Source organism: Sinohyriopsis cumingii, chromosome 16 (assembly GCF_028554795.1).
Source record: "Sinohyriopsis cumingii isolate HCF-2022 chromosome 16, ASM2855479v2, whole genome shotgun sequence".
Classification (NCBI taxonomy): domain Eukaryota; kingdom Metazoa; phylum Mollusca; class Bivalvia; order Unionida; family Unionidae; genus Sinohyriopsis; species Sinohyriopsis cumingii.
This window is the reverse complement of record NC_142976.1, coordinates 10,040,346-10,065,377: the sequence shown is the minus strand read 5'-3', so window position 1 is coordinate 10,065,377 and position 25,032 is coordinate 10,040,346. Positions and strand designations below refer to the sequence as shown.

At 34.2% G+C, this 25,032-nt stretch overlaps 1 protein-coding gene across 1 annotated transcript in view; it reads right to left on the bottom strand.

Annotated features, from left to right (window-relative positions):
- The window catches only part of LOC149779931 (neuroendocrine convertase 2-like), a 49,507-nt gene that overhangs the window by 11,203 nt on the left and 13,272 nt on the right, over positions 1 to 25,032 (bottom strand). The window contains exons 3-14 of the mRNA XM_089937335.1: positions 23,967 to 24,035; positions 20,988 to 21,095; positions 18,643 to 18,723; positions 17,018 to 17,146; positions 14,750 to 14,814; positions 11,730 to 11,818; positions 7,996 to 8,168; positions 6,540 to 6,749; positions 4,935 to 5,035; positions 4,123 to 4,232; positions 3,447 to 3,564; positions 1,260 to 1,359 (exon numbers count right to left, since the gene is read on the bottom strand). Coding sequence (XP_089793461.1) covers positions 1,260 to 1,359; positions 3,447 to 3,564; positions 4,123 to 4,232; positions 4,935 to 5,035; positions 6,540 to 6,749; positions 7,996 to 8,168; positions 11,730 to 11,818; positions 14,750 to 14,814; positions 17,018 to 17,146; positions 18,643 to 18,723; positions 20,988 to 21,095; positions 23,967 to 24,035 — 1,353 coding nt within the window. The remainder of the gene's footprint in view (positions 1 to 1,259; positions 1,360 to 3,446; positions 3,565 to 4,122; positions 4,233 to 4,934; positions 5,036 to 6,539; positions 6,750 to 7,995; positions 8,169 to 11,729; positions 11,819 to 14,749; positions 14,815 to 17,017; positions 17,147 to 18,642; positions 18,724 to 20,987; positions 21,096 to 23,966; positions 24,036 to 25,032) is intronic.

Sequence of the window (25,032 nt, the reverse complement as noted above, 5' to 3'; positions counted from 1 at the left end):
TAACTGTATTTGTAACTTTTCCATACTGCAATAGATAGAACTTTGTCTTCCCAATGCACCTTGGGCAATCGATTCGAACACTGACCACCAAAATGTTGATAGTAATACTTCCAAAATGCTTGGCAGTGGATTTTTGGTGACTTTTTTAAAGAAAGGGGATCTTATATCCTTATGAAAGACAGCAGAAACAACATTCTTAAGCTGTCCGACCTGGTACCTGGTAGTAACATTCATCATTCTGTTGCGTTCATCATCATCCTAGCCTCAAGGAAAAAACATTTACACAAAATAAAGAAAGAAACCAAGAATAAATTCTAAAAAGTCCCTGTCAATTTTTTTTTTTTTTTTTTTTGGGGGGGGGGGCAATTTCCTTGCTGAAGAAGATGCGATGAAACGATTATTAAGATAACCTACCTGATGGCAACATTACACGCCTGAAGGGCAGCATACTCGAGTATGTCGAAATAGACCTAAGATTTAATTATGTTATGGTTGTCAACGAGAAAAGAAAATCCGGTCGATGAGTTGCGTTATTTCTAATTTTGGAGGCACTGTCAAGCAAAAGATAAATACGTATAACTGGAAGGGTTTGATTCATTGTCTCGGTCGGTACCAGTTTCTACATTTTTCTCACCCATTTCTTTTCAAAGCGGATGGAGAAAGCAATGATTTAATATTATTCTATTACAGCACCGACTTACTTTACGTGAAAATACTTTAGTGCTGTCTAGCATGATGACGTTATTAATGTGCGTAATACACTATTTGACGTCAATAAACAGATACTTGACATCCTGAGAGAACCAGAACGAGACGAGAAGAGCCATGGCTGGAAATTCGCGAGATTTATATATTTCATGGGTGAGAAAAATTTCGACACATCTTGAATCACAACAGTATCTTTAGATTAGTATCGATTACGAGCACTAATGTACGGGAACGTGACGTTGGCATACGGCTGCCTAGTGAACTGAATTTTACAGGAAATGTGCTCGTGACGACAGCAGTCGGTATGATCATCCTAATGGTTCAATTGTCTCAAAACAAGACTTAAAATGCTTGTCTTTGCAGCTATTCAAATGTCAAATGGGCGCCGTTTTCGTTCAGAATCAGCTAAAGTTTGCTGTAAATATTTGCGTATAAATTTTAAGTAAATTTGACCAATCATTCTGGTGAAGAGGCGATAAAAATATGTTTATGTCAAAGAGGTGTCCTAAAGAGCAAGAAAGAGGAAGTAAATAATGTTTCACATTACTTACCCATACAACAACATGCTCCAAAAGGCGAATGTTTGTGTCACATTTGTCGATTGTCATATAATCAGTGACACCGGTGTTTGTATTCCACGTATATACGTAGCTGAAAACAAAAAGTTCATTTATTCGATATGAAGTCCTGAAAGTCTTTATAATGTAATGATTTTTTCTTATTTTTTATTTTGTTTAAACCAATTTAACAAATATGGTGCTTGGTATTTTATGAAATTGCCATGTTTATGTTAACTGTAATTATTGGATAACTTTTGAATTTTGGATACAGAAATATTGAGAAACTTCGGGTTTTAAAATAAATTCATTTTGCTCTAATGCCTATATAGTATCCAGTTCTTTTGCCATAGTTTATAATAACTGCCTGCTTAATAGTACCAGCTTACTCAATTGATTTTCGATTTCACATTGTTTCCATTTTAGCTGCTTTGTTTGCATCTTTAGTGAAATTATGCATCGGCAGTACAGCAATGTTTTCCTTTCATTTTAAGAGGCAACCAAGAATAACCTTCAACACTTAATCGAAGACGAAAATCTGCATGTCAATACAGGGTGGACTCTGTGGGGGTGGGGTGCGTGTGTGTGGCAAATCTGTTTTGATTTGAATGTATCTACTTTTGTTTCTTATGTGAGCACACTGACCTTTATCAAGGTGTATTAAGTGCAACCAGCAAGTTTTGACGTTTCCGCTCGCAATACATAGCCATTCATTGGTATGCAGTTATGACGGAAAGATTAACATTCCGACCTTCTTCAAAAATTAGGGGAAGAAAAGAAAGATTAAACTGCCAAAAGGGGGTAGGGTAAACAACAAAGTGTCACAGGCTGTGCTATTATATTATGCTTATTATTTGGTTCATATGAGTGCTCGGCGAGATTTTTGGAGACATGGACCCGCTTCTCACAATGCAGTATACTAACCAATATAAATGACTTTCTGTATATATAGAACGACACCAATAGAATCATACCGGGTAGAGAGTTATAGCTCTTTATCCAAGCAGAACTCGAACTCTTGCAGAGAATAATGGCATCAATTGCCTAACACTCGTGCATCACCACCCTAATCCACGATACATACGATAATCCCCTCGTAAAGAATCAGACAAGTTCGAAGGTACATACTTGATATTAACGACAACTTTTGCTAATCAGGCGCTATTTAACAATCATTTATATGCATAAGTCCATTGGAGTTCTATTTCAAAATGCAAGATTAATACATGAAATTATAAACTGTGGCCAACATATTCCACACGAGCTTCAGATAAGAACGATTTTGTAAAAGGAATATTTACTGGCAGTCCTTTTGCTTTGCTACAGTCGTTCCCATTTCTATAGCTCATAATAATCTGATACTATTGACATCTACTTTACAACACCAGAAAGAAAGTTCGGTTACAGCAGAAGTTAAAGTTTTATTTTTCGGGTTGCTTTTGTCGCTTATAAAATTAACTAGTTGGATTCTTTTTTTAAAGAAGACAACTTGTTTCGTTCATAAGTCCATTTACTACATGATGTATCGTATAATACTTCACGAGGTTGTAAATAAAGTAACGACGTCGTATAAAATTGGTGTGAGTATGATTTAGATCTTCAACGTAGTTTCAACAATTTTCCAGTCATATCGCTACGATGTCTGCAGTGTGGCAGTTTAAAGTGATGCCTAGCACTGGGGCATCATGCCGCAGACATGTAGCATGATGTCCCACCCAGTTACATTATCCTGACACCAGGTCGACCAGTCCTAACAATAACCTATTTAATGTTGAGCGCCTAGCGAGGCAGCTGTAAGTACTATTTTAGAAGTCTTAAGTACGACTCGGCCGGGGATCAAACCAGGACCTTCCGCATCCTAGGCAGACGCTCTAACCACTCAGCCACTGGATCGGCGATAAGGAAAGTTGTAACATCTCAGGCATCTGAATACATTTAAGGTACTTTTACAGCACAATTTTGCGGTTTCATCAAGCAAAAACAAGACAATTCCTTATATTAAATGTAGAATCTCACATTTCCGCTAAAATGAAATTGAAAGAGTTGGTATAACAGTTTAATGTTCTGTTCATCACTCTTAGCTAAGAAAAATAATTCATTTTACATTGAACACTTCTATTGAAAATACTATTTATTTAGGACCGTCTATATATTTTATAGTTTAAGTAAAGAGAAAAGTACCTGTGGGGATACAGAGTTGAAGTTGTATATCTGCGCTGATCGGGGACACTTTTCCATGATTTAGCCGTCTTCACCATGGCTTCGGCATCCATTAGCCCAAAGCCAAGTACAGGATGGACTATGGAGTTAATTTGTATGATTATTGAACATAATTATAGATTGTAAAGGTCATTTAGTAAAACACTTATTTAAAGGGAAACCAATGATATAAATTTAAATCCCATAATATTTGTCAGCAAAAAATATTTATCCGCCTTTCAAGGCCAAAAGCCGCAATAACATATTTCTCAAAACAAATGACCTTATTTGATGGTACAAACCCTTAATGGACGAAAGTAGCCTTTAAATAAAGTAAAATTTTACTAAAGTAAGTTTTAAGTTTACTGATGAAAGGACTGTCATGGCTGATTCAAGTTGTTTCCTGGTCCATTTTGTTTCAAACGGATATTGGAGGTGAGTTGTTGTTGAGACGGAAAGGGGAACTTTAACTAGTCCCATGAGGTTTTAATATAGTGCAAATGCCATTTCAAGTTCATGTCGGCATATAGCAGTATATAGAATTATCGCAATCTACACGAAATCGTGGCAAATACTAGAAAGCATCTCACAACATTTATTTTAAAACCGTACTTACATTCCTACCTGTGTTTTTACAGTAAAGGAAGTTAAGTCCTACCAGATATATTAGCGCCGTTGACTTGCCAGCTGTAGGTTCCATCCCGTAGATAATGCTTTTTCGATGTACGAACAATTACGTGTTGAACGTCCCGCCATGTTAAAGCTGGACTAAAGTATAAAAATAGTCCAAGTTAATCATTATCTTCCGTGAGAGCTCTCAGCCATTGCCTTAAACCCATCAAAATATAAATTTAATAATCTAACCCTCGTAATGAATAAAACAATTTTTTTAAGATCTTTGTATCATAATTAAATATTCAAAAAGGGTTGTAAGTGCCATCTGACAAGAAAAAAATAACGAATGTATCAATGGTGTAGGTGTTATGTATTGAGAAACATAACTCAAAAGGAACAATACTATATGAGCTACTTATAATGAAAACTGAAGAAACAAAACAACGCCGTGGGTACAATTTTATTAAGAAAAATACATAAGACGAACAAAGTTATATGCGCTAGATGTAATGAAAAATGGAACAATGTTGCAGCGCAACTTTGTAAGATACGTGAATATAATGGAACAAGAATGGAGCGCTATTTGGTAAGGAAAATTGATAACATGTGATAATGTTTAGGGGTTCATTGATAAGAAACATAGAACAAGATTGTAAAGAGGAATCAGTACGTTCGGCGCAAATTATTAAGAAAAGTCAATAAAGGAAAAAAATGCAACGGGGCTATTTGTATAGGAAAACTAAATAAAAAAGAACAAGGTTATACGGCACCACGTTTTGAAAATAAAATGAACAAAATGATAGATAGATAGATAGATAGATAGATAGATAGATTAACAGTAAACAACACACGTACTTAGCCTCCAATGTCAAGGCAACAATAGCTGCTGCATGAGGAGCGGAGAATGACGTCCCTTCATGTTTTCCTGTGCATAAATTCATAGGGCTTGTTGAATACTAGATAGAAAAAAGAAAAAATATGACTCTTTCCTTATTCAGACAGGTTATGTATGAAAGCACCGGTGCAAGATTGTTTTCTGATTGACATTTACTAATTACGGAAATAATTTGAAGCAAGGTGAGTGTGTAAAGGCATTGGTTGTTGTGATTTCCGAGTTGAATACATTTCTTTAATTGACAGAAACTGTGTCATAACCACATTTAAAAAAGTGACATGACTAAGCGTTATAATTTACTGATCTATTGACCCACTAACTCGGTCATATATACCGCTGATTACGCGGCGTGGGGACTTGAGAGAATACAATTTTAAATACGTTTCTCACTTAAGTCTCGCAAATACAAGTTGCAGGTAACTGACTGAGAACAGGCATAGCTTCCTTGCCCAATGAAATGCAGAGACTAAACTTCAAACACACAAAGAAATTTTAATTTTCTGCAACTCTGATTCATTGATGAACTTGCTATCTTCATAAATGATATTAGATTTTTGACTGGAACAGCGTACTTTCATAAAGCCGTATTTCTTGAATAATACTAGAGCATTATATTTTACAGTTTTTCTCTCAAACCTGAGGAGCTGACAATAGGGTCACTTCGAACATTATATATCTATCTATCTATTTATCTATCTATCTATCTATCAACTTTCAGAAAGGTCGGAGACCTTTTTCCTGTGTTCTATCAATTTTTAACTCATTGGAAATGTCCAAAATACGGGGGTGGAGGTAAGCAAAAGATAAGAAATAAAGAGGAGGAGAACAGTAAATGCCAAGAATAGGGGTTTTCTATGACATGTTGAATCTTGTGACCCAATAAATGCAAACCTTCTTTTCTGAACTTTTTTCTTTATATCCGACAAGGATGGGTGTGAGGATGAAGCCAAGAAAGAGAGTAAAAAATAAGGAAGAAAAACATAAGTGTTCTTATCCGAGACGTTTAATCCGGTCAGATAGAGAGTTTTAGTAATTATTTTCTGCTGCGATCAACCGATAGCTCCATTCTAATAAATAAATATCTCGCCACCCGTGCTGCATGTTGTTAATATTGTTTAGGTCATTGCTTTTTATGCCGTTAAGATAAAAGTCGCATCATTATTTCCTGTGTCCGAAATATTACATCTCTGCAATTGCTTGGAAGAATTATGGGAATCTTCCGTATTGTATATAGTTTTTCTGGTCTTCCAGGTGTAGATTTGGGTATTAAACCTATGAGTCAATTTACAAACATATTGCCGTTACGAACACGTTACGATTGAAGTGTCGAATGAGCCAAAACGAAATTGAGTCATACTTTGGTGGGGACCTATTTATAGACGAATAGATGCACACTTTTACTGCAAATATTACAAGACTGCGACCTTCCATTGATATTCTAGATATTATGCAGTAAGATATATATGGAGCCTTATTCGTGAACATTCATGTAATGGGGCCTGAAATGTCGAAAGAAAGAGTAATTTAGAATTCGAATAGGAGTTAAGGATTTTCTTTGTCCTTACCAAGTATTTATAAGTTCCTCCTCCTCCACCATACGTTACTGCCAGAACCGGTGTACAAACTTCTGCGTAGGTCGCACTGAATCCATTGGAGTTAATACTCGATATGGAAATGGTATATATACTGTTCGCGTATGCATCTGCATTACAGTTATCGTGAAGCCCACCATTTCCGGCAGCCCAGATGTATATAGTGCCTTTGCCATTACGGCCCTGCAATTTAAAGCTTGCTTTCAAAAGACAATAATAGAAGAGGTCAAGCAGACACCATTAAATGTAGCACAAATTCACGAAGGCACGCAATACACGAAGCTGGCACATCGGCATTAGTCTGGCTGTTGTCGTTGGATACTCGCCTTTATATAGCCATGAATCTGAAGGACATATTAAAAATATCTTTTGATTAATAAATTATAAATCGCTTTGAAGGCAACGATTGCCCGCAATATTATATCAAGCCTATAGGTGTTTCACGATTTTTGTTTATACTTTATTTGATATTGGTAGATAGCCAGGCTCCACACACTTAACTAACTACAGCTCGTGAGCAGTATATGCTACCTTCCCCTTTTAGCCAGAATGGTCGCTGTTCAAACTCATCCTTCAGCTGTTTAATATAAATTATCATAGACAGCTCATATTTTTATTTCAAGACAATGCCTATTTAAATTAAGACACAAGGATAGAGGAGTACGCTAAGATAAACAGAAGATCTATCGAAGTAAAACATTTTCATAAAGTGGAACCCGCCAAAACGAATTAAAACTGACTAGAAAGATTTGTTCATTGGAATATAATTTTATTTTAACAGAGAATAAAGAAAGAAAGATAATATAAATTTGTGGGACAGAATATGGTACCTGCTTCGTCTGGTGCAATAATTTGGAAACGTTCAGAAAAGGAAACATTCAATCTACACCACTTCTTTATTATTACTAAGTCACAGCGGTTTACTGTATTACGCTAGTATAAGGTTTAATATAACATTATTGCATGGGTATTTAAATGATAACGCAAAACGATTTGACCTCTGTATTCATTGAGATAAGCAAAAATTATAGGACATGCTAGAAAAATAGGTAACAAGATGATTTGTGGTCTGCACAGGAACTAATGAAGTATTCTATGTGGACGACATGTACATTCAAATGCAGCCAAACTAACCTTGTTCTATAGATACTTATTAGCTCTATTTAATAGCCCATCTCAATATGTTTAACAAGCATCAAAAAGACACAAGCTTGTTCAATGCTATGTTGAACGTAGATCTTTTTCGTCAAATCGAACGACTTTCTTTTAAAACGTTCTTGAAAGTCCAAAAAGGTTTTGCCACTAGAAATCAGGTTTTTTTGTGAATAATCCCGTCTAATAAATATCAAATAATAGTTAATAATAATAATAATAATAATAATAATAATAATAATAAGGTGAAATTAAAAATGCAGTTACAACAACAAACCGTTCTAATTCCCTTTTGGACTGCAGCGGACGTAAATGTCCTCATACTGCCAAAGCCATGACCATCCTCCGGTCCCCAGCTGTTGGTATAAATGTCAATTGTAGACAGCTGATGGGAAAGAGCGTTTCCCTCCATCAAATCACTAGTCCCTAAAATGTTGATCAAACGGATTCCTAGAAAAAAATGTAGTTGATTATTTCATTTACCATCACCATGACAATACCACAGATATTTACAGCTACTATTACTACTGCCAATAATGGCACAATTGACGTTTGTTTGTTCTGAGGTACAAACAGTGCATCAACTTGTATTGCATATTAGATCTATAAGGTCCTTTCGATGTAAAATCTTCTTTCGTTTTGTTTTTCATGCAATTAGATTTGAGGTTTTAACTCCAGAAACTAAACAATCCTGTTGTTTTTTTTTAAAAAATGCAATGATCTCTAAATTATAAGAATGTAAGAACGTACGTGCTTTTGTAGGTACGTGTGTGTGTGTGTGTGTGTGTTCTTATTACAGTTTTATGTTGTAATATAGTGAGAAACTTCTCAGCGTCTGACGTACTATAAATTTGTACACAGATGCATATGCACACCACAACACACACTTTGAAGTAGTAAACAAATGATACTCACGAGAGTCTAAAATAACTCTTTGGATTTTTTACAAAATAAGATAATGGAAGTAATATATTTCAATCACAAGTGATGTGCCTTATTAAAATTGAATAGAAAATAATTTTCAAAATATAGAAATACCAATGATACCGAAATACCAAATATATTGAAGCAAAGTTGTTTTTTCCTTATCTGATATAAGTTATTGTTTTGCATGATGTTTTAAATTAAAATTTGCTCCAGTCATATGATAGAACAATTATTGTCCTTTTATTCTGATTTACATGACAAGATATTTTCTGATTTGAACATTACTTTATGCCACTATTATTTTCATTCTAATTATTTATTACTTTTCACGTAATATTCTCTTATAGTACCCGTAGATTCACAGGTCAACACCTCCTTCATGGAAATATAAATACCACTGAAAATCCCTAATTATTAGCTAATCAAACTCTATAATTACAATTTCGTCCAATCAGAAGGAGGGTTTCAAATTAAGGAGAAGACCACGATGGTTTTGGTGAAGTCAGACGAGACCATACGATATTTGATTCATCAATATTCTTCTCAAGAGTTCAAGCCCTAAACGATAGTAAAAAAATAATTTGTTTCGCGATTGCCTTGGTCAGCATCTAGGTGCATATGTTAGCCGTATACTGAAACAGTGACCTAAATAACCAGTAGCAATACTGTCATCTAATTGCATACCCACAGAGAGAGGGCAAGACACAAAGTTCCCAATATATGATCTCCGATCATAAAAAAAAGTTATCCCGGTTTCCTTAACAATGGATGGTCTGGATATTTGCCATTGATAATGAAAATTGAGCATGTCCAGCAAACTCGTGAGTGGATCCATCAATTTACAAGTTAATGTGTTTCGATTTTGAAAAATGGTTTAATTTTAAGTATTTAGTCCAAATCCATGTGAAGGCATTTCTCCTGCCTTATCCGTAATCAGTGGTTATTATGACTCATTCGATTAGTAACACTGTTCGTTCATTACATCATCTTTTCTGCGCACATATAAAACAATCGATATATTCAAACACTTCTGATATCAACCATGCGATCGGGTTGTTATAAGAACAGCAGACTAGTTGGGACCCTATTAGGATCCATCAGATTTCAGGTTGATCGATTTAGGTCTCTGCTAGGGTTTGTTGAATATAAGTCCTTTTAGGTTTGTCGATTTTCACTCTGGCCTCTTAATGTATGTTTAGGTCTATTTGGGTCACCTTTTTATGCACATTTATAATTCTTGCCTCCTATTGGTTAAGTTTGGTCTATTTCGATAAATCTCCTCGCCATTCGCAAAGTATGTCTACCTATCCAGATTTTTGATCATTTGCCATCAAGACCAAAGCAAGCGAAACTAAAATATACTGATTGATTGCTGTCATATCCTTGAAATTAAAACAAAACAGGTAAACGTATATCAGAAAGAGGAAGCCCATCGTCGCATCAATCAGCATCCGCGCAAATATCCGGTATTTTTCTGTGCAATTATTTGATCCAGTTTTCCAGAATCCAATAAATTATACGAATAGTAAGTCCTTGTTCTAAGCTATCAAACTACCACCTTTCGTGATTTCGAAGCTGACAAATATGTTGAATGAATTTGTAACCTTGTGTTATCAATATCGTTTCTCAAAACTTGCATTAAATTTGAAGTAGTCAAAGTGAAGTCGTTGATAAAATTACATTTTACATGCAATTTTGAATATTGATAGTTATGTTCTTCTAGCAATCACTTCATTTTCCTGAATGTTATGTTCTTCTAGCAATCACTTCATTTTCCTGAATACTCTCAAACTTCCCCAATTCGTTTTCCTTTAACCAAAGGCGGCCATCGAGCAGCGACAACCACGGTTAAATGTACACCTCTTATAAGGCTGTTGGGACATCAGAGGTAAATTGTAAAGGAAAACATATAAACAAGGGTCTATAGTGTTTTTAAACTTGTATATCGAAAATTGCCTTATCACGCTTCCAGAAATAGCAAATGTCTATTTTGCCACTTGACATCAACTACAAAAACGAAACTCTATTGAACCAACAAAAACAATATATGACAGCAGACCTTTCACAGTTTGAGATTTTGCCCAAAGCAGGTTATTATGAAACTTAAATAAATATACATGCATTCAACAATCAAGATATTTGTCCTCCCTAGCACGTGCAAAAGTTGTATTTGATGCTATGGTTGGAGGCTGATTCTAAACATAGTACGGTAATAGTGTCGTACATATTGGAGTCATTGTTCCACAAAGAATTAGAGTTTTTGATATACTCCTTAATATATTTTTAAAAAATCTGCTTCTTTCCCTCTATGCTTTCCTCTTCTTTTTTCAGTTCACACCCGATGTTTTGTTCCTATTTGTTTTTTCAATAGTTTTATTGGTGCTAATGTTAATGTCTGGTGCATTAAACTTATTGAATGTGATGGTATCTACAATATAGAACTCTTTTTTATATATGTGTAGGAGAACGCTATAAGTCGTTGGCTTCTGGTCTAATTGACGTTTCTTACATATTAATAAATTCTACGTTTAAAACAAATATAAAGTCAGTTGGACAAAGCGGTAAAGGTATAACATTTTCTGCACTGTGCTGGTCGTATATGCAAAATTATACTCCATCTGTGCGTTTCCAGCTTTTAAATATGCAAACAATCTTAAAATAGCGCCTACATGATAAGAAAAAGATTATTCTGTGGTAAAAACGGATAGTGCAGTAAAGTTGTTATGTTATCTTGTCTTACTTGTAATTACATAGCCGACTACAATTTAAATTGCCCATATGCATACGAACACAGTCGTATTCAGACTGTTATTCAACAAATAAATATGGTCGTATTGTTTCAGTGTACAGCTATTGTATCGATCTGACCAATCTAATAACCACATAATTTGGTCTGCGTCTATGACTTTGCTTTGATGGAATGCTTGTGAACAAAATCAAAGATAGTATTATAACAAGTCTTAGAATTGGTTGCGTTAAGTCCTTATAGCTCTGTGTAGTAGTTACATAAGGACATATTATCATATAATGTTAAAAACCAGCTAAGCTGTGAAAGCGCGGAAATTTATGTGTGCTTGTATTTACCCACAAGATTTGCATTGTATGCAATCCCTGCTATGCATTCATTGTTGTCCTTTCCAGCTGCAATCAGACCGGCGCAATTTGTCCCGTGTCTGAATATAAAGACAAAATCTATGAAGAAGGTAACGTCTCCCAGCAATTATAAATGAATAAATAGGAGATACGTAAGCGAAATTAAAATAATGATACATATACATATATTTGACCTTTGCTGGAAAAACAATATTTTCCATAATTTTCTTTTTAATTGTTTTAACTTCTTTTGAGCACTGAAGCGTACCCTTCAAAATCTTAAGGCCCATATAAGTTGGTGTTCATGAGTGTTAACAAGAACTATCAGTGATGAGAGATACTCCAGGAGTCTTACAATATGCAAGGCACATGTCATCGCCGATGAATTGTATTATTATCCTCTCAATCGTGTGTGATATCTAAATTATAAAATTGACATGTACAGATGCGGGCCTGAACTGCATAAAACTCATTCTGACTATCATAACACAATTTTTGAGTAGGATGATTAATCGTTTTTTATATATATTTCATCATGAAATACTGGAATGGATTTGTGGTAGCAACCTGATATAGCCACAGTGGAGATATCTCTTTTGCAGCTCCTTTTTCTCCCTATTTTGGAGCCGTATATACATTTCTGAATGTATTTCTCGTCTTCTGTTTATTCTGTCTATCCACTCACCTCCCTCCTCCTTTCTCACTCTTTCTCCCTCCATCCTAACTGACACATATTTAAATGTCTAGTCTGTACATTATGCAAGCAATGAGAGGAATTGTCACCTACAAATTCATAACTTCTAACAACAATGTGTAGGTATCAAGTAATAATTTTTTTAATAGTAGTCTTCCACATGCATTGCAAAAATTGTCATTGAGTGAAGTTATATCACCTATTTTTTAATTTGTGAATGCCGAAATACACAAATTCGATTTAAAAACAATAATTGATCAATCTTTATAGGTAAACTCAAGATCACTATACTGTTTTTCTTAAAGATCTAATGTTATAAAGTCTGTCGGATACGAAACCTCATTGATGACTTTACAGCATCCCAGCCCAAGCAACAAAGGAATTAAAGAAATAAAAACCGTTATTTTACTAAGAAAATAATCATTAGTTTGACAAAATGCACAATTTGAAATATTATATGTAGGATCTAAGTTCGTCAAAAGTCACTGTCCTTAATTAAAATTACATTTCAGAACTTCCTTTTATCGATTTAAAAATGCAGCCGTTAATTGGAACATAATGAAAATAAACATCCATGCGTAAAGATTGCGTTCGCGTTTTGTATTTCCAAACAGCAATATAATATAAAATGAAACATATTTAGTTAAACAGTTTTTTAATAATGCTCTGGACTTATATAATAGTTCATGAATTGAATGAAAGTGGATTGAGTCCATATGTAAAAAAATCTCCACTTAATTGTTAAATTCACACCAGAATCATCAAATTAGTATAAGTATTTTCTTTGAAACCAATTCACCATTCATGATCGGAGAACAGAAGCGGACTTACTACAAACCACATGACTAACACTAATTGCTTCTATTGGCCAACTATGCATCACTAAAGATGACATAATGAACCTTCCATACTGCATTTGCGTTCGTATCAAGCGCATCTTGTCCGACCCGAATTATTTCCAAAACGGCGACAAGGAACTGAAGGAATACTTTACAAGATAAGGATATTGGATGTAACATATTCGCAGAGTCTTCACTAAAACCAGAGTTCTCGGCAGAAACTTTCTATAAAGGTACAAGACTAAAATATCCAACAGGCAAATCACCTTGGAGGAAACATACCACAATATGGTCCCAAAACTACCACATATCATTTGGAGACATAGAGCTTCATCGAACCTTCCAGCCATCTGAAAGTGTATTTTGTGAAATGTCTGTAGTTGCGTACCACATATAGAAAATAAATCTCACATATTTCCTGATACAGGCTCATATTAGTCCAGACTGTAACGAACAGACTGTTGCATACAGTTTTAAAATCGAATGCTCACTCATCTGCACCGAAATACCTGATATTAAATCAGCCTCCTATCATGCAAGAACTGTATGTTCGTACAACTAAGCCTTAAGGAACGGAATGAATTAACACAAAAGCACATCCTCAACATGCTAAATACAAGCAAAATATAAATATGACAAACATGTGTCTGTGTGTGTCTGAGGAAGCACATTTTCATTTAATTAGCTGTATCACTATGAACAGCAATGTAATATAACCCTCTTATAGGATTTTATATAGGAATCAATGTAATTTTGAGCTGGATGAAACGTGTGTACAAGACTTTATCTGTTTCTCTCATTACGTATCTAAGATATATTTTCCATCAATATTTTAAATGTGATCAAATTTGCTAAAGCCAAAACAACAACTTATTTGTCAAATTTGATTGAAGTAATAATATCAAGCTGACTCCTTAGTTTCTTAACTGTACGTGTCTGTGAGAAATGATCTTTTCAAACCATTCTAACGTAGGTGGTTAATTAATCGCTTAACGTCAAAAACAGGTTTAATAGAGATGAATATTTCATACGTCAATTTCTTTATTGTTAGATGCTGATTCTTTCAAAACATTTCAGGCTCAAAAAGTATGATTGACCTCGTTATGAATGCCGTAAAATAAACTGCTGCGAACCGGTCATCTAACTAGGATTATAATTTTACTATACTTATCAGTTCTCTACTTGTAACCTTCCCCTCCTTTAATATGTGGAAGTTCTTACTTACCCGAAGCCCTTAAAAGCTCATCATGGTCGACTTCCACGGCGTTTGCATATATATATATATATATATATATATATATATATATATATATATATATATATATATATATGATCAAAAATATATGAAATAAATTCTCGTCTTTTGTGCAGTCGGTGAAAGAGAGTGTGAGTGACGGGGGAAAAGGGGGGGGGACGAAAAAGAGAGTACTTAATTGGAAACAATGTTTGCTTCTAAATAAGTGAACTTTAATACTCACGTGTCCCTTCTTATTGGTGATGGATCCCGATCATTCGAGACATAGTCGTAATGATAAGATGAACCCTGAATAGATCAAACAAAATAAATTGTTTCCGGATTCTTGAATGCATATATATATATATATATATATATATATATATATATATATATATATATATATATATATATATATATATATATATATATATATATATTATATATGGATTCATGAATATATAGTCAAAACTGCACAACAGGACAATCATGTCTTCATATTTTCTATTATGATTTGTGTTCTAACTATGAAAACGTAATACTTTCTCAAAACGTTCCGATGAAAGACCATTCCAATAAACATTATGTACCCAATAAAGTTAACATTCATGAGGTAAACATGTAGAGGGGAAACAACGCTATTAGAATGAATGCTGATATATATATTACATAATGTTGTCATGTAATCTCGTCTTTAATTTAACTCGCTAACAAGAAGACACGTTGAATGATCATATAAATTTAACTAATTTTACATTAGGATAACATATTTAAGTCCATTGTTTGCCTCAGAGGCTCATATGACTTTTAATGTTGTGTTTTTTTTGTCAAGTTTGTCTTTCAGAAAATCGAAGAGGAAATTATCCATAAAAACAAATTCAATCCGTAAATTTGTCATCAAATTTAGCCGTTGTATTAACCTGCTAGGTTCGCTTAACTGTATCAAATTCACTGAAGAAAACACAATTCCCAAATTTATTAGGCAATTAGGCAATTTCATATGTAAACACAATGACATTTCAAACTGTGACTTTCTTATGTTGTATGAACAGGCATATAATCGTGGTCTAAACGCAAGACCATTGCTCCGACACTCTTCTAAGCTATGTCATGAATATCATGCTATTAGTCATTATCAGACGAGAAAATGAACAGAAATTATTTCCCATGGTTACTATTTATATTCTTATGTTACATGTTTAGGCTCAAATAAACAGCAACACAAGAAAGAGTGAAAACAAAAAGCTTTGAAAGATTTAACAAATTATGTATTTCTCTGGAAAAATACTGTGAAAATGAAAATAATAACTTACGTTTTTAAGATTCAAATCCAAAAATAATCCAATAAATAAAATATTTAGAAGTCCTAATATTGAAATATTCTAATGAATTCAAGTTCGAGTCCCGACAAAGAACCCAAGATGGAAGGCTATCACGTATGTTGTATCATGTATAGTATGGTTGTCTACAGTTCCTTGTTAAAACTAAAGAAATAATCCTCCGGTTTTTGAAATCCAAATAAAAATTTTAAGAAATGGCTTTGCTCAAGAATTTTGTATGAGCACACGTATATTTCCATGAAAAATGAATTAATCCTTTCAAATCCACATGATCTGAAGAAAATTTAACATTTAACTCAAAAACTGGCTTCAACAAAAGGAAAAGACCTGACATCAAGTGTTTTTAAGCCCATGCCGACTAAATTCGCTCTAAGCATTACTTTTTAACACTAACTAGTTCGCAATTTTGGAAATGCCTGAATTACGAAATAGAGGATCACGTGATCTTGTTTACATATATAACAAATCAAGTAGCCCCAGTATGACCTTGATAAAAAAATACAACCATTTTACTCAGTAAAAGCTATTTACAAGCCTTGGATAACGTATCCAATACAGCCTCGATCTCACTCTTATTACTCCATCAGTAAATAAATAAAGGAACTTGTTGACGTGACTGTTACTAAATTTGAACTAAGGTCGGGAACCAGGTCATCCTTATGTTTACAGAAATGAACAGTCAAGGTCAAACTATTTTCTGGAAAAAGTACGAGTCCCTAGTAAACAAAACTACATTATTTTGACGTATAATACAATTACAAAATTGAAAGATTTGAAAAATTACAAAGAATTCATTCAGATTTAAATTAAATCAAATATGCATAACAATATTTATACTTTCTAAAAAGAAATACAAAACATACAATATGTGTCTTTTCATAATCGAGAAAATGTTTTGACTTCTTGCAAATCAATGTCGAGGTCCAAATGGGTCAATGCATTTGACACAGATAACGTATTTCCAATATCGTAATTCAAACAAATAAGTGTACGGGAATTTTAAGAGGTAAACAATGACTACGGTTCTCAGCAACACATTACCCATTCATACATAATTTAACATATGATATTTAAAAGCACTAGGGTTAGTATTAGGGTTAACCCTAAACCCTAACCCTAACCCTCAACTGTTTTTCTTTTTATTTTATGGGATAACGTTGCTGGATATTTACCATGTTGACTCGGAGATCTCTGTGAAAGATGTCAACCCCATCGTCGACAACTGCAATATAAATCCCACTACCAGAGTATCCCAGATTCCATGCCTCAATTACCTTCATTGATGGCACCACGAGACCGTTCTGATAATGAGAGAAATATACTACAATGATGAATTTCATAATACCAAGGGACCCAAAATGTATAATTATGAACCTTGGTTTTTTAGTAATAGAGTTATAGATTTCAAGTCGAGCACGTACATTGACCATGTTCAAAGCTCTATTAACAATGGAATTATACTAATGACATGCAGAAAATGGGTGCAAAATGCTATCCTTGACCGTGACCTTTAAGATACATCCTTGACTGTGCTAAGTGACGTGTCATTAAATTGAGAAGACAAGTGAACCAAGGTTCATATCTGTACTTCCTGAAGCCTTTGAGTCATGGAAAAGGAGCAATAAAATTATTTTCTGACGTTTACCTCAAACATCGGACCTTAAAAGTCTTGGGCAACACATCTTCCAGTGACAATATAAATCGATCATGTTTCGTCGATTTATCTCCTTTTGAGAATGTGGCAGAAACTCACCATTTACCTCTGAACTTGATTTTAAAGATACACCACTCCGCATGTGGTTTGCAGCATACACTGTAGTGTTGGATAAATATAATATATCAAGTGTCGTCCATTTAATAAAAATGGTTTTAGCCTATGAAAAATAAAAGGAAGGTATTATGGAAAACTCAAAAATTTCCATTGTCACTGACCTTGAAGATATTATTCCCAATGTGGTATGGAAGATGCTTTCTTGTGATAATATGCAAGTACATCAAGTTTCACCCGTTTATACTTGACAGCGGAAAGGAAAGTGCCTCATTAAGTTAGAAATATAAAGTTGTAACCTCAGATATATTACCGCAACTGTCGCATGTAATAAACTCTCTGGTGATGATATATAAGCACACCAGATTTCGCTTTATCTCACACAAATCAAACGTTATAGAACGAAAGTTAGAATGTAATGCCAAACGTTAAATAGCGGTCGTGACCTTGACTTTGAAGATATTGCACAGTGTAGAAAGCGACACACCTTCTTGTTTTGGTACGAATGTATATCAAGCTCGAAACATATTTACTAGGTGCTGAAAGTTGTAAGAAAGAAGTAATAGGGTCAGAAACCTAAAAAGACTGAGCCGTGACTTTGACTTTGAATGTAGTATGCAACATACATTTTACTAATGATTACAAGCGTACCTAATATTAGCCCTTCATTTCAAACTCCAAAGTTAAAACCGAACAAAACCAAAATAAACCGAATGTATGAATGAAATGGTGAAAGGAATTGCTAATAGCAATAATATTATTAAGATGACGTCCGTCACACAACACGTTCTTGCGATTTTCAGATTAATCCATGGCAGAATTAGAAAAGTGTCATACAAGAGTATGACAGATGGTGGTAAAAGGTAAGCTGCAGTTAACCAATTTTATAGTTACGACTCTGTCGAATACACACCAGCATATTCCAGTCTACGTCGAATGAAATACATGTCTGACTGTCAACTTCTTATAACATTTAGCTACTCTCTCGGTCTACTCTGAGTATAAAGAGGTAACACTTTCGACACATACCACAGCCCACATATCCACCCAGTTGGCATCTCGAGATTTCGTCACTCGCTTTTCGTAAATTTGCTCCTCAACCAGATCAACCTTAATAATAATAATAATAATGATAATAATAATAATAATAATAATAATAATAATCAAGTGTATATCATGCAATAAATGTTGGTCAATATATATTCAATGGGTGATACGTGCAGGATACCAGAAAACACAGAAAAAATAGGTCAGTTGGGTCTGCCGATGTATGCTTGAGCAAAACAATAAATCAATTATTGAATGCTACATGAAACGTGGGACAGCGTGAAGAGTTTAGAAACGAAAATTACGTGTACTCCAGACAGAAAGTATGAATCCCCAGAAGCACAAATGAAATACATCAACAAAATTCGAATGTCTCTAAAACGTGTACGAACTGGTTTCTATGATACTATAGAATAAAACAACATATCATGATGGAAAGAGACACTGAACTGGAATCATAGGTAAAGAACACTGCGAAGGCAGTCATGGCCACAATAGTGCATAAGGTGAAAGATTATCTCCCCTAAAGTCTGGAAACAAGTAATTTATCATGCGTGAAGTACAAAATGGTCACGCAAGCGCTTCCATTAATTAAGAGGGAAAGATTTGCACAATCAAATATCTTGCTGAACGGTGATGCAAGTATCCTCAGAGGATATCAATGACTTTGGCAGCGTAGTAACAACGTCAGAGGAGGTTAATACCAATGAAGATTAAACTGAAGATTTCGTGATATCAGTAGATGACAAAGGTTGATACATTACGTAAAATGTCGGCGGTTGAAAGGAGTAAATCAAGAACAAGTACACCTGGGAACAATACATACATACATACATACATACATACATACATACATGCATCCATGCATTCATACATACATACATACATACATACATAAATACATACATGCATCCATGCATTCATACATACATACATACATACATACATACATATATACATACATACATACATACATACATACATACACGCACACACATAAAACCTGAGAAGTTCAATAAAAGCAAAACAAGTACAGATTAATAGATACGAGGACAAAGTATAGCAAAACCGATTATTTCAATCGTAATAAAGACAGCTATATAGAATGATACAATACGAAATCAAAAACAAAGACATTTCTATTTCTGTAGCAGAACTTCACCAGAAATTGGCTGGAGAAAAATTCTTGCCTTCCTTGATAAGAGGAAATATTGACAATGTAACGCATAGAAGATTGTTATAAAGTACTCATTTAGTAAACCCAGAAGAAAAAAACCTGAATACCAAAATCCTTACATCCATGCATGCTTCCTCATCTAAACAGATGATAGACAGTGAGAGAACACCAAGTGTACCACGACGACGAATTCCAAAAATGAAACAGGATGCTAATGACTACAATTGCAAGGAGTATCGCAATGGTATAACACTTGTCATATGAATGACTTATGTCTTGAACTTTTTTGAACTATTGGAATAATCAGAAGCACTGGGTAAATCCTAAGAAATATCATAATGTATTAGGGAGACAACTTACGAGCAAAAGCACGATATTGGGGTGAATGATTCAAACGGATATCTTGTAGGAATATAGGCCATCACCACAACATTGTTCATTTCGTAATGACATCCAAGTACTGGACGTTTACAAGGGGGGAGTGATTAAAAGATACAAAATAATAGGTACAACAATGTCACCATTTACTGGCGATTTGTTTGTTGATTTAAGGTTGATAAATGTCCACAGCAAGCTTTCTTCAGAAATATGTGAGAACCCTACAGATAACTGAAAAGCATAAAGGCAATAGATGCTAAAAGTGATAATGTGAAAGCCTTTACTCCTATCAGTTCTCAGTCGAACATGTTCTCTGGTTAGTGAAACATGTCATGTAGGCATAAACCTCCATTCAAACTTGAGTTTTCAAAGAAATGGTGAACATCTGCTTTCTGTTACAATAAAATGTGTGGATCTTCAATGGAGATCAGTTTATCTCGTGTGATCATGTTGAAAAAAATTGTGAGAATGATTAAGACCAAAGTTATAAATATCCTTAATCGTATTTCCTCCTTTCATATTCGTAACTTGCTAAGCATTCGGGATTCCATTTTGATCAAAACTATAAAAACAGAACTTTGTGTAAATTTAAACGTAATAGCTATATTCACGTGACATAAGAAATGGAAACTGCAAAACAAGATAGCATCGTATTTTTTTCAGTCAGGAGCAATTAAGCGATTACGTAAATAGGGTATCTTCGTGTGTCAACATATGTATTAAATAGAACATATTCTCATCCAAATAGTTAATTTTTTACTTTAATACGAACCCCTTCGATGACCTTTAGCTTTCTTTTGCTCTTGGACTCGACGTTTGCGAACTTGACCTTTCCTCCGTACCCATACCCTTCTGTTTCTTCCACCAGAGTTCCATTTTCCTGTAGCATAAACGTTAAGCATTTAGTATTTAGCAGTCGTCTTGTTTTTTACCCATAGATAATTTCTAATTATGCTTGCACGTGCAATATACACTTCACTTCATCGTCTTTCGCAGTTCGAGAGATATTTAAACTCTTCAATGATTATAAATTATATATGTACAATATCAGAATCATTATTAACAAATATCATTCAATGAAACCATTTCGTTAAAATGTATCATAGTTACCGCAGTTGTGTAGCCTAAAGTAAGTCTTTGTGCCTTTGCAAATCAATCTTGCCAGGTATTCCTTGTTTACTTTACAGTAACCTTTATGATAGCACTTATCTTACCCACAGATAATTCCACACAAGTCTGATTATCCTGTTCTGCTCTTATAGGTCGAGATTAGTTTTTAAGTCTTGCCATGGGTATGATGTGTGATAAACATGTCAGGCGGTTTAAACAAAATTGAAGTGCAACCTGTCATGATTGAATTTGATCGGTTAGCATTGGTGCAATCGGTGCACATTTCAATCAATGACACATCGCAATATTAATCGTTCCTTAATCCTGGTTTTGAGTTTAGAATAAACTGACTGGTCAGAATCGTTTTGTCCTCACAATCTTTGAATTTATTTATGATTGTATGATGGATTTTACAATTTAAATTTTGCATTCGCATCAATTTATATGTCAATTGTTTTAAATGTAGATAGTTCCCTCCATTCATTAAGCAAAATATCAGCCAATTATTATATTTTAAAATGTATTATTTTTATTGCAAAAGGTTTCATTAAGGCCCTACAAATCGTTGGCTGCACGAATTATGTCGGTCTTAATACATGAGATCACTAAAATGTATTTGAAACATTAATTTGTGGTGTAAAGAGATAAGAATGTACACATGCGGAATGGGGCCTACTGGATAACCTAAATCTAGAAGAGACGACTCTTGCTCATCGATGGCCTCTTCTTTTCAACAACCAAGTACACTCTTGATTCTATCAAATAAGTTAACAGGATGTTAGGAGGACCATGGTAGCTCATTTGATAGAGTATCGAACTCGTGTTCCAAGAATTGTGGGTTCGTTTCCCACACAGGCTACCCCTTGGCAGCTTCCCCGATTTGTCCTTTGAAAATGCACTAACATTTCCTCTTCAGGAATTGCTAATGATATATTTAAAGTGCCATTAAAATATGCAACCAACAAACCACTTTCGGAGTCTACCTTACTAATTATCTCCATAATTATATATCTTAATAATAATAGTGTCACCAGTCGTTGACGATTGCATTGTTACATAATACAGGTTAGCATACACTGACATGGTTACTCAAAAGACATGGTCTATCAGAAAACGTATGGGAACTTTCAACTTTGATACCTCAAACATATTTATGAGATTTATTTCAAATTTCAACTTTGCGTATTTCCATTTGGAGCAGTAAGACTGCAGACTGTTAAAATTTCACTCCAATAAAAATACCTTCCCAAGATAAATGATTGTGCGTTGAGTCCAGAGAAAATATATGAACTAAATAATGTTGTTTAGCGCTGACATCGCGATAACCTAATAATAAATACCTCGTATCTCACGTTTAAACTCATTTGCCCTAACCCGCCCTTCCCTTCTCAATGATTAAAGGTAAATTCAAAATATACTTATTTCATCTATTATTTCAACGTAACATTTCTTTCGCTATGGTGCACCTTTATTTATTTTGTTCTAGCACAATGTAGCGGAGCTTATGTCTTGCACTCCAACTATCCCTTTTTTGACGATAGATCAGATCACGCTTGCATTGCCTCAGACAATTATTTAGCCACATACTATATGAATTAAAACTGGATTAAAGGACAATAGAACTTTTCAAAATTAAAAGTAAGGATGAAAACATCCCTCAGATATGCTTACTGTCCTCAGTATACAAGTTCAGACATTTCGTCCTGACAATGGTCTGTGCACATACTTTTGACGTTACATGACTATAACAGGTACAAATAATAATAAGTACTTATCCATGCAAAATTTAAATAATAAAGTGAAATTTCAGTTAACATAATAGTTAATGTAGGTATTTGTATCAATAAAATTGATCCATGATGAAAAGAAGCAAATTTAGGGACAAGAAAAAATATATTAATCAAAATTAACGGAAACAAATTTGCATTTAAATCCGAAAGAAAAAGTCCTAATATATGTATAAATACACTACAGTATACAGAGTGTCTATATGATACAAGTATAGTTTGTTTATGATGATTCTCTAACCTCAGAACAGATCAATGTTTGCTGACAAAGAATTTCGTACCTATAGGCTTGCCCACTGATTCATATCTTAGACATTTCAGAGATCCACGTATCTGTATATGTATACAAATATAAGGCCATCAAATGCAAATCATATGCAAGAACAAAGGCAATAAATTAATGAATCCTCAATTTTCAATTCTATGAATTTGCGTATATAGTTGAACGACATGAAAGGGCACCGTATTAGGGGCCAGTATAGATAATATATCTTGTTTATGATGCAAATTTATGATGCATAGCTATCTTAACGTGGGGGGGGGGGGTCTAAAGCGCTCTCCGTTACGGATCACTGCCATCTCACCTCTGACTGCGTGGGTTCGAGTCTCGGATTCGGCCAATTTGGGTACGTGAGAATGCTTGCAAGTAGCTTCTCGAGGGTCGGTAGTTCTTTCTGGGGATTTCCCGGGTTCTTTGTCTACCATTAATACTGGCCGCCATGTATAGCCTATCGTGTGCTGAAAAATTGAGTTAAACCCTAATAACACCAACTATCTAAATGTTAATCTTTATTTAAAAAAAGGTATTTGAAATAATAAGAATGCTCAGAAACGGTATAATAATAACTACCAACCAGAGTATCGTCTGTTACATTCAATGGTAAATTTAGGTCCTCTGCACTGTAAAAGCCAGGCACATTGGTCTGTAATATAATAGATAACAAACGTGACTAAAGGAATTATTCATTTAATACAATCTGATATACGATACGCGACAAAATAAATACAGATAAATAATTTGTAATAAATTGACCCTGCACAAACGTTTCTAGAGGCGTACCTATTGTAATAAAGGGACTAATGAACTCCACGTTTCAACAGAGTTCATAAATCATACAGATAGTTGCACATCACTATTTGTTCTACAATTTCTTCTTTAAATTAATTTTATATTGTAATGAATTGGAGTTCACGATGCACAATTAAGTCTTGAACACAATCCTTAATCTAAAATTGGTGTACATTTATTTTGCCTAGGAGACAGCAATTTTAGATGCATCTAGAAATGCTTGCTCCAAGTTTTCTTGACACGTGCCCCAAGCGTCTGCATCATTTCTAAGGTGCATGTACGAAAGCCTGGTACCCGGTATTCTTTAAATGATAGAAGGCATTTGCAACATAATGGAATTTATACATGGGTGGTTAATGCCACATGACAAACGTGTGTAAGGTATTGTAAATTGATTGGTCCATTTCTATATTTAACAATAAAGCCAACTGCAGGATATTAGTATAAAACGATCCACAAATATTTGATTTTTACTTATTCTATGCAAACAAACGAAACCAGATGCCATACAAAGAGCTGTGCTTTCAATATAACAAGGTAACTCTGACGTTTTGCAACATTTTCTCTCTTTACTGTACTGCATGTGTATAGTTTATTATTTTATACTTTTTGCAAGAATTATGTGCACTGAGTAAATATTTTATTTATTGTCAAGTTGAATACCACATTATATATAAATTCGACCGAATAGCTTAGACGACGTGTTCATTTCAAACAAATTTACAAATATACTTTAACTGACCATGATTATATGGCATGTGTGAAACCTTTTTAACTATCACCATTTTCTACAAGAAGGATACAAATAATCTTCATGAATGGTTTTAGAATTATAGAGAAACAATTGTGAA